The 9,888-nt window shown below is 33.9% G+C and overlaps 1 protein-coding gene across 1 annotated transcript; it reads left to right on the forward strand.

Moving 5' to 3' along the window:
- The first annotated feature begins 2,809 nt into the window (after positions 1 to 2,809).
- LOC125251132 (heterogeneous nuclear ribonucleoprotein C-like) lies at positions 2,810 to 9,031 on the forward strand. The gene is made up of 9 exons (XM_048164071.1): positions 2,810 to 2,982; positions 4,673 to 4,800; positions 4,999 to 5,264; positions 5,346 to 5,418; positions 5,508 to 5,570; positions 5,648 to 5,817; positions 7,929 to 8,042; positions 8,327 to 8,460; positions 8,708 to 9,031. Exons 2-9 carry the CDS (start codon positions 4,796 to 4,798, stop codon positions 8,813 to 8,815), a joined length of 933 nt encoding a protein of 310 aa, XP_048020028.1. The 5' UTR covers positions 2,810 to 2,982; positions 4,673 to 4,795; the 3' UTR covers positions 8,816 to 9,031.
- The last annotated feature ends 857 nt before the right edge of the window (positions 9,032 to 9,888 follow it).

Below are 9,888 nucleotides of genomic sequence, written 5' to 3' on the forward strand. Positions count from 1 at the left end.
AATACAGTTTTTCACGTTAGATCACAGTTCCTATTGTTAGGATATATAACTTTTGATAAAAATAAAAAAAAAAGATAGTAAATGTTGGAATGCACATTAACTAAAATTAATAAATGTTGTATAAGTATTGTTCATTATTTTATTTTTTTGTGTTAACTAATGTAGCTAGCTAACTTGTTGTAAAGTGTTACCGATATTCTTGCACCACTGCTGTTTTTTTTTATCTGCAATTAGGCTCATGTCCTGATTTCTTAATGTCCCTTTTCAGTTTGAGCAATTAGCATTAAGGCATTAGACAACTGTAAAACTTTCACAAGCAAACGCATTTCAGGAAAAATATTATTTGGACTGACACTCTTTATTTAAAAATGAAATGAAACTACACAAATAAGCCTTCTGACCTTCTATGAACATCATTTGATCAAGAATTCAACCTTAAAGTGAATGGAGCAGTACAAAATAAATACAAAGAAGGAAAAGATTGAAAATCACTGCAAGTCTCACTATATGTGAGATTGTTAATTTTTTCCCCCAATTTGTATACATAATTTGTTTAAATTCCTCTGGTCTGTTTGATTTTGAGGCAGATTTATATTGTGTTGCTTTTTAGGACCATCATTTTGAGTAGTACACAGAGAGAAAAAAGTGATGATAAAATCGTTTCACAGGACTACTGACGAATTATATTTATATGTGTATATAGCGCTTTTCACAATACAGATGTATGTCTCGGTGGTTCAGTGTCTTTAGGCCACAGTAAAGCACAGTATATTAGCTTTACAGTTAATATATTTAACCCTTCGTTTAGGGTGTACACTCGTGACCTTCGGAGTCTCTGGAGACCCCAGGCAACAAAATGTAATTTTGTAACAAAATAATTGTATTTTTTAAAACAAGTGTAATTTTACTCTGTTTATTAATGTTTTTACTTAACATTTGTGCATTTTTGGAAGATTTATTATATCTTTTAAATTTATATAAATAAATTAAAAAATATTTTTAATAGGTTTTTATACAAAAACATTTTTTTTTTTTCATGTAAAATTCATTTTATAAAAGACCCACATTTCTAACTTTCATTCATGGGGATAACATTGATAATTTGACGGTTTAGTGTAAGATTTTTGCCCATCTTTTGAAAAATGCAGTTGTAAAAGTAAAAAATTATCACTTTTACCAGTAGATGGCTGCACTATTTGCTATTTGACTGACTGAAAGACATCTTTTCACAAGTTTTTTTTCAATTGGATTCATATCTAAATATTATGAAATCACAATCATAACAATTTTTTTTGTCAAAAAAATATCTTTTTAATAATGTTACATTATGATTAGAATCAAACCTGAACAAGATGTTACAAAGAAAAGTTGGAGTCGTTAAGAGTTTATCGTTTATTTCAATCATCTGTTTTTCATATAATTCTACAAGTTTATCTACACTTCAGTTACTAACTGTAACAGAACAAAAATTAATAATATATTAATATATTACATATTGGGCACAAATACACGACATGAACATCAAAGTGCAATGAACTGAACAGCAGTAACAAATCAGCAAATAAAGCACATGGATTCTGTTTTTTTTTTTTCTTCTTTTTTTTCCAGTATAAAAAATGCTAAACTTTGACAAAAAGTCATTTTTATTTTTAGAATTGTGATTTCATAATATTTAGATATGAATCCAACTGAAAAAAACTGAAAGATGTCTTTCAGTCAGTCAAATAGCAAATATCAAATAGTGGAGCTCTGCAGCCATCTACTGGTAAAAGTGATAATTTTTTACTTTTAAAACTGCATCTTCCAAAAAATCTTACAATAAACCATGTCAAATAATCCATGTTATCCCCATGAATGAAAGTTAGAAATGTGGGTCTTTTACAAAGTGAATTTTACATAAAAAGCTGTTTTTGTATAAAAACATTTTTAACATATTTATATAAATTTAAAAGATATCATACATTTTTCAAAAACTGTACAAATATTGAGTAAAAACATTAAAGACCCTGAAGGTCACAAGTGTTACTTTTTTTCACACCAACATAAAAACAGATATCATTCCAATGTATTTTTTTATTTGTAGATCTAGAAAGTGTTAACCACAATACAAAGTTTCATGCCATTTACGCCATTTTTTTTATTGCAAATGTCATTTGGGGTCAAAAAGACCCCAAAGTTGTTTTTTTTTTTTTTTGTTTTTTTTTTTTGTGCAAGAACTTTATTGAACAAACAGAATTTAACAACCACAATGGCCAGGTACAAAATAGAAAATCTCTTAAACAGACTCCAAAGGACCATCAGAGGGTTAAATGCCTCTAATCCACCATTGAGCAAACCAACTTTGGTGAAGAAAAACTGGAGTTTAGGTATTGAAAAGACCTCATCCTCCTCTGTCAACCATTTAATGTTCACATTATTTCCAGACATTTATAATAGGCTACATTAAAACCAAAATATTAGGTGATGAGAAATAAGCAAAGCATCAATCATAGAGGCACCCAGTAAACTGAATGCATTATATATATATATATATATATATATATATATATATATATATATATATATATATATATATATATGTGTGTGTGTGTGTGTGTGTGTGTGTGTGTGTGTGTGTGTGTGTGTGTGTGTGAGTGTGTATGAAGGGCGCGCGACGCGACTCGAAAGGTCATGATTCTTTCAAAATACAAGCCCTTACTCATTTGTCAATTGACGAAACTGCGACTTAATATCACACGTCACCACAGTAAACATCATAGATATTTTTTATATTTTATAAACACTATATAGGCCAGCGTTATATGGTTTAGACGACAAGGGCTTATAACAAAAAAAAAGTCATGACTTTTAACTTGAAAAATGAGTGGCCATCTTTATGTCGTAGCAGATTGACTGCTCGCGCGAATTCACACACAGTTGTTGCCTTTTTGCAGGCAGTGAAAGATTATTAATCCTTCTTAAATAGCACGTTTTAAACTTTTGGTGAGTAGTTTTTGTATTATATATTTTTTTTAAATCAGCAATGACCATTGCATATTTTTCGTGCATTTACAGAAATGTTATGATTGTCGAGGCCCTGCAGAGCAGAGCGGTTTGTCTCCATTGTCTGCTTCGAGAATTACATTTCATGAATTTGAATTTCTGCACATGTGTTGAGTTGTTTTGGGTTATGGTGCCTTGAATCAATGATTTCTGTGTAAAGAAACCAAACCACGTTCGCGAGTGTTAAATGGGAAATTCAAACTCGATTGTCTTGTTCCTCGCGATATCGCGACCACAATGATGAATGAATGAATGAGGCGTTTATAAAGCGCTTTACTGTGCTCTACCTTCCATCCAAAGCGATTTACACTCATATCAGGGTTTCTCCTGGTGCAGCATCCGCTTGATGAAACAGCCTCACCGCATTCAGCTGCTGTGTAACGCGTTACATGTAATCTGGATTGGATTACATTTTTAAATACTCGTAATCAGACTACAGTTACTTTTTTATTGATTGCATGTTATTCTTACAATGGCAGTACATTATTCATAATTCATTAATTCTACTAATTTGTTATATTTTAAATTTTTCTTTCTATAAAAGTCTGTTTATATCCGTTCAGAAAGTCTTCCAGGATTTGTCATGTGACTATCAATTAAAAGTTTAGTACACTGAAAAATGAAAATAATGTAATTACTCGCCCTCATGTCGTTCCACACCTGTAAGACCTTCGTTCATCTTCAGAACACAAATTAAGATATTTTTGATGAAATCTGAGAGGTTTATTAAGTCTCTTATGCTCATTAAGGCTGCATTTATTTCATAATAAACACAGAAAAAACAATAATATTGTGAAATATTTTTACAATTTAAAATAATGGTTTTCTATTTGAATATACTTTAAATTATAATTTATTTCTGTGATCAAAGATGAATTTTCAGCATCATTACTCCAGTCTTCAGTGTCACATGATCCTTCAGAAATCATTCTAATATTATAAAATTATCAGTGTTGCAAACAGTTGTGCTGCTTAATATTATTTTATAACCTGTGATACTTTTTCAGGATTCTTTGATGAATAAAAAGTTAAATATCAGCATTTATTTAAAATAGAAATGTTTTGTAACAATATACACTACCGTTCAGTAATTTTTGTTTTCTTTTTTCTTTTCTTTTTTTGAAAGAAATTAATAATTTTATTCAGCACGGATGTGTTAAATTGATAAAAAAGTGATAGTAAAGGTTTATATTGTTAGAAAAGATTTATATTTTGAATAAATGCTGTTCTTTTTAACCTTTTATTCATCAATGAATCCTGAAAAAGTATCACAGATTATAAAATAATATTAAACAGCACAACTGTTTTCAACATTGATAATAACTGAGTAACTGAGTAATGATGCTGAAAATTCAGCTTTGCATCACAGGAATAAATTATATTTTAAAGTATATTAAAATAGAAAACCATAATTTTAAATTGTAATAATATTTCACAATATTATTGTTTTTTCTGTATTTATTATGAAATAAATGCAGCCTTAATGAGCATAAGAGACTTCGTTCAAAAACATGAAACATAGTTTCCAAACTTTTGATTGGTAAGCTATATTCAAAACAGAATTTCAAATGTATCGATTAAAACAAAACTAACCATGTCCAGATGTAATGAGGAGTGTTTTTGTTCTCAGTGTAACTGTTAGGAGCCAGGTGCCGCTCACTGGTCGGGTGCTGGAGTTGTTGTTTTGGCTGAGAGAAATCTGCACTTTGGGCTACTCACATTGACAAACAGACAGCTGCCCTGCAGTGACGCCATGGAGTGAGTCGCACGTTTCTTTCCATGTCAAACATCACATGTGTTTTCTGTGTATTAATTATTGAGGAATCGTATTGTCCTCTTTGAATCATCCACATATTGGCAAACACATTCCTCAGTAGTATAGGCTCGAAGTTTTGCTAGCGTTCCCCTTTGGAAATATACTAATTTTCTTCCTTATTTCTCTTTACACTGCCCTAGTCGTCCTCCCAGCGCTAGTCAGCTGATAGCCAGCAATGTCACAAATAAGACAGACCCACGGTCGCTGAACTCAAGGGTATTCATTGGAAACCTAAACACTATGTTGGTCACCAAGGCAGATGTTGAAGCCATTTTTAGCAAATACGGCAAGATTGTTGGCTGCTCTGTGCATAAGGGCTACGCCTTTGTCCAGTACGTCAACGAGAGGAACGCACGAGCGGCTGTAGCAGGAGAGGACGGCCGGATGGTCGTTGGACAGGTGCTTGGTGAGGACATTAAAAATCTTATTGTTTAACCTTATCATATAGTTCTCTTTTAACTGAGCAATTGCCTTGCCTTTCAATCAGATATTAACTTGGCAGGAGAGCCCAAACCTCACAGGTCAAATACATCAAAGCGATCAGCTGGAGATATGTACAGGTAAGGAATACATTTATATATTCACCCATTTTATTGTTTTATTCAAACAAACCAATTTTATTTTTGTTAAAATCTCTGTTTCTCTACAGTCTCTCCAGCAGTAGTTCTGGTTTTGAGCTTGATTATGATTTCCAGAGAGAGTACTATGATAGGTAAGACCTGCAGTTATTGATATATATATAAATGTGTACACTTTTTGCTGACACCTCAGTCTCTTTGTGTTGTACAGAATGTATTCGTATCCTTCCCGTGTGCCCCCGCCGCCACCACCTCCTCTGTCACGGGCTGTGATCCCTTCCAAACGTCCACGGGTCAGCATGAGCGGGGGAACCAGCCGCCGCACCAAGTCCAGTTTCTCAACTTCTTCCAAGAGCAGCCAGCGGACGCCCTCTCGAGCCCGTCAGTACCTTTTCTTTATTTTATATTCATCTACCAGTGACAAATGTGTTAAATAAATTTTGGTTGGTTTTTTTTCTGTCTGGTAGTTGACGTTAAAGGGTTAGTTCACCCAAAAATGAAAATTTCTGTCATCATTTACTCAGCCTATGTCATCCTAAACCTATAAGACTTTCATTCAACTTCGAAACACAAATGAAGATCTTTTGGGCCTGTTTACACCTGGTCACTTCATGCATTTTCTCTGATCGGATAGCTGTCTGATTTATAAAAACGATTGCATCTACACACGGCCACATAAATGTGTCTCCGCAAAATGGATATAGATCCGATCTTAAATTCCCACGCTATATGCAGATTTCATGGAGTTCACGTCACCGAAAGCAACAAATATGAGCTGCATTTTATTGATCATTGCCTAATTTCAAAATCAAAGATGCAATAGGAGAGAGCGTGGCATCAGCACTGGTAAGATCATTTGGTATCATTACATTTAATGAAGATGATTAGATATCAGCGCCTCATCTGCGGTGATGCATGCTGCAGTGGCGCAACTATAACATGTTATTTAGCATATAACACAGGCTCACATGTTTATTTTTTAGTATTTTTGGGAGAAGTTAAATTTACATATGTGGTTTCAACAGCCAGATGCATTTAGACCTGTTCAGTTTTGACTGGAATGCGTCCCAGACCACCTCCTGAAGTGGTTTGAGTGATCGGATTTATATCCGTTTCGAATGTGTTTTGGAGGGCATTGAGACCTGGCCTTTTCACGATCGGATAGCTATCCGATCAGTGAAAATGCATGAAGTGACCAGGTGTAAACAGTCCCAATGATGAAATCTGAGAGATTTCTGTCCCTCCATTGACAGTCGAATGTTACCAGCTACCACTTTGACACTTCAAAACATTCATAAAGAGATCGTGAAACTAATCCATATGAATTGAGCGGTTTAGTCCAAATTTTCTGAAGAGACTCTATCTCTTTATATGATGAACAGATTTAATTTAGGCTTTTATTCACAGATAAACATTGATCAACTCACACATCAGTTGTGGTAAACAGAAGCTTAAGCATGAGTTTTTGACGCGCAAAAACCAATGAGGTTCATTCTCGTGTTACGCAGCACGTTTGAGCTTCCGCAAAAGGTTTTGATCGCACATCAAGCAGGTTTTGGTAAGCCTTTATGTTCGCTGATCAATGTTTATATGTGAATAAAAGGGTAAATTCAATCTGTTCATCATATAAAGTGATTGAGTCTCTTCAGAAAATTTGGACTAAACATTTTACCATCTCTTCTTATGAACTTTTTGAAGCGTCAAAGTGGTAGTTGTGTAGCTGTAAATGGAGAGTACAGAACTGGCTCAGATTTTATTAAAGGGATAGTTCACCCAAAAATGAAAATTTGATGTTTATCTGCTTACCCCCAGGGCATCCAAGATGTAGGTGACTTTGTGAGAACACAAATGATGATTTTTAACTCCAACCGTTGCCGTCTGACAGTCTTATAACGCGAGTGAATGGGAACACAATTTATAAGAGTCAAAAAACATGCACAGACAAATCCAAATTAAACCCTGCGGCTCGTGACGGCGCATTGATGTCCTAAGACACGAAACGATTGGTTTGTGCGAGAAAACGAACATTATTTATATCATTTTTACCTCTGATACACCACTATGTCCAACTGCGTTCATCACTCGTTTAGTGAGGTCTGATTGCGCTCTGACACTCGCATTATAAGACTGTCAGACGGCAACAGTTGGAGTTAAAAATCATCATTTGTGTTCTACTGAAGAAACAAAGTCACCTACATCTTGGATGCCCTGGGGGTAAGCAGATAAATATCAAATTTTAATTTTTGGGTGAACTATCCCTTTAAAATATCATCTTTTGTGTTCTGAAGATGAATGAAAGTCTTGCAGGTTTGGAACGACATGAGGGTGAGTAAATGATGAAATGATTTTCATTTTGGGGTGAACTATCACTTTAACATTGCATTTTTTTATCTTTATAAGCCTTACTGTCCATTACATCACTTTTTTACATTTTTGACATTGGTTGGCTTGTCAGTTTGTACATGCATTCAGGGTTTTTCTTTTCCTTTCAGTAAAAGCAGATGACCTCCAAACTATTAAGAGAGAGCTTTCTCAAATCAAACACAAGGTTGACTATCTGCTGGAGAGTCTGGACAGGATGGAGAAAGACCACAGCAAGAAATCCGGTAACATTCTTCATTTTTTCCCCCATACATGCCCTTAAAATGAGTCCATATACAATAATCGACAATCCATAGTTTTGTCAAAAATAATAGATTTTAAAATTCCATTAAATCAAAACTTACATTTGTCTTTAACTACATTTTAGTGATTAGAATGATTTAATAATACTGTCATGTTATATTATTAAATAAGAATATCGCATTTATCTGGATATATGGATGGATATATATATAATTTATTGTGAACTGTTAATATCTATTGTATATGCATGTTTCTTTTTCTTCAGAGGGGAAGAGTGTGAAGGCAGAAGTGAGTGAGGCTTCCTCCCTGCAGCATTCCAGCAAGAAAGACAGAGAGAGAGAAGAGCAAGAGATAAACGATTCTGAGGAGGAGAGAGATCTGTTGGAAGAAGAGGAGGAGGTATGTGAAACTGAATCTGTTTGCAGAATTATGGAGGTTAAGATGAAGTGTCATTGGTGCTGTCCTAGTTATTAAAGTATGTTTTCAAAAATGAACATAACTGCTTCAAAATCTGCATTTTCGCTATGGGTGTCTGTAATTTACATTGTAGAACATCAACGTCAAATTATGGATATCTAATGTTGTGAATGTTGTTTGGGTCTCTAAGATCTGTTTCCAACTATAGTGAGTTTCTTTTCCCTCTCAGGTTAAAAGCCAGGGAGGAGAGAATGAAGAAGAGGAAGAAGAGGAGGAAGAGGGAGAGCATGTGGAAGGGGAAGATGATGGTGACAGCGTTAATGGCGACGACTCATAAGCTGTTTTAAACACCAAGGATACCAGACACACACTCAAAATTCAGCCCTTTCAGTTCTTTTGAAAGGATGAAGCCAGTCTTTAAAGGATTTGTCTATTATGATGTAAATGCCTGCACTCTTATAATAACTGACACTACAATTACATCAGGTTCACTGATGTCAGTTTATTCTTAATGTAAGCATGACAACTTTTCAGGCTTTTGAAGTGTCCGAAACTATTACATTCTCCAGTTATTCTTCATCACTCTGACAAGAACCAGAGAGGTTTTTATTTTTCAGAATATGAAGAATATGTCCATTATGCATTCTCAGAGTAAAACTGGCCTGTTCCCTGTTTCCCTGTGTCTCTTACGGGAATTTTCTTTCTGTGAACAAAGGTAAAATTTGTATTTTTAAAGGGAGAAACTTGAACGGCTCCTCTACAGAGAGACAACAAGCTTCCATGAAACATCTATGTTTGTATTTACTTGTCTTTTTTATATTGCCCTGTTTCAGAATAATTCTACAGGAAAATTTCAATAAAATATTAAATTAAATGACTTGTTTTTGTTTGACACTCATGCAGGCTTTTTAAAACAAAGTTAACCTTTGCAAATATAAGATCAAGTGAAAACGCTGTTTTTAGGATAATTAGTGACAATTGCCTTTTAAGTTAGTTGTTTTTATTATTATTTTTCATTCATATTAACAATAAAATGAATTTGATGTGAATTATGATTAATATTTGATTATTTAACTACACACTATGAGATGAGCTTTAAAGGTCTAATTTTGACTGTTTATCATTGACTTTCTGATTCTTTGCTGGTGTCTGACCACCTGGAGGTAAGAATGCAAATGAATCATAATTTGATGACACGTTTGGTTTATTTTCAGACTTAAGAAAGAAGTATGAAGAAGTCTAGACTTAAACGTATCATAACTAAGAAGCATAAACAATGATCTCCCTTTCGTTGTCCCTATTTGCTCTTATTTACTCACATACAGTTCACGTATACAGGAACAATCAAGTTCCATAATTTTTTTGTGATGCAAAAAGTTTTGTATCACATCCAGCACTGGATACCTGTAA

The sequence above is a fragment of the Megalobrama amblycephala genome, linkage group LG17 (genome assembly GCF_018812025.1).
Source record: "Megalobrama amblycephala isolate DHTTF-2021 linkage group LG17, ASM1881202v1, whole genome shotgun sequence".
NCBI lineage: Eukaryota > Metazoa > Chordata > Actinopteri > Cypriniformes > Xenocyprididae > Megalobrama > Megalobrama amblycephala.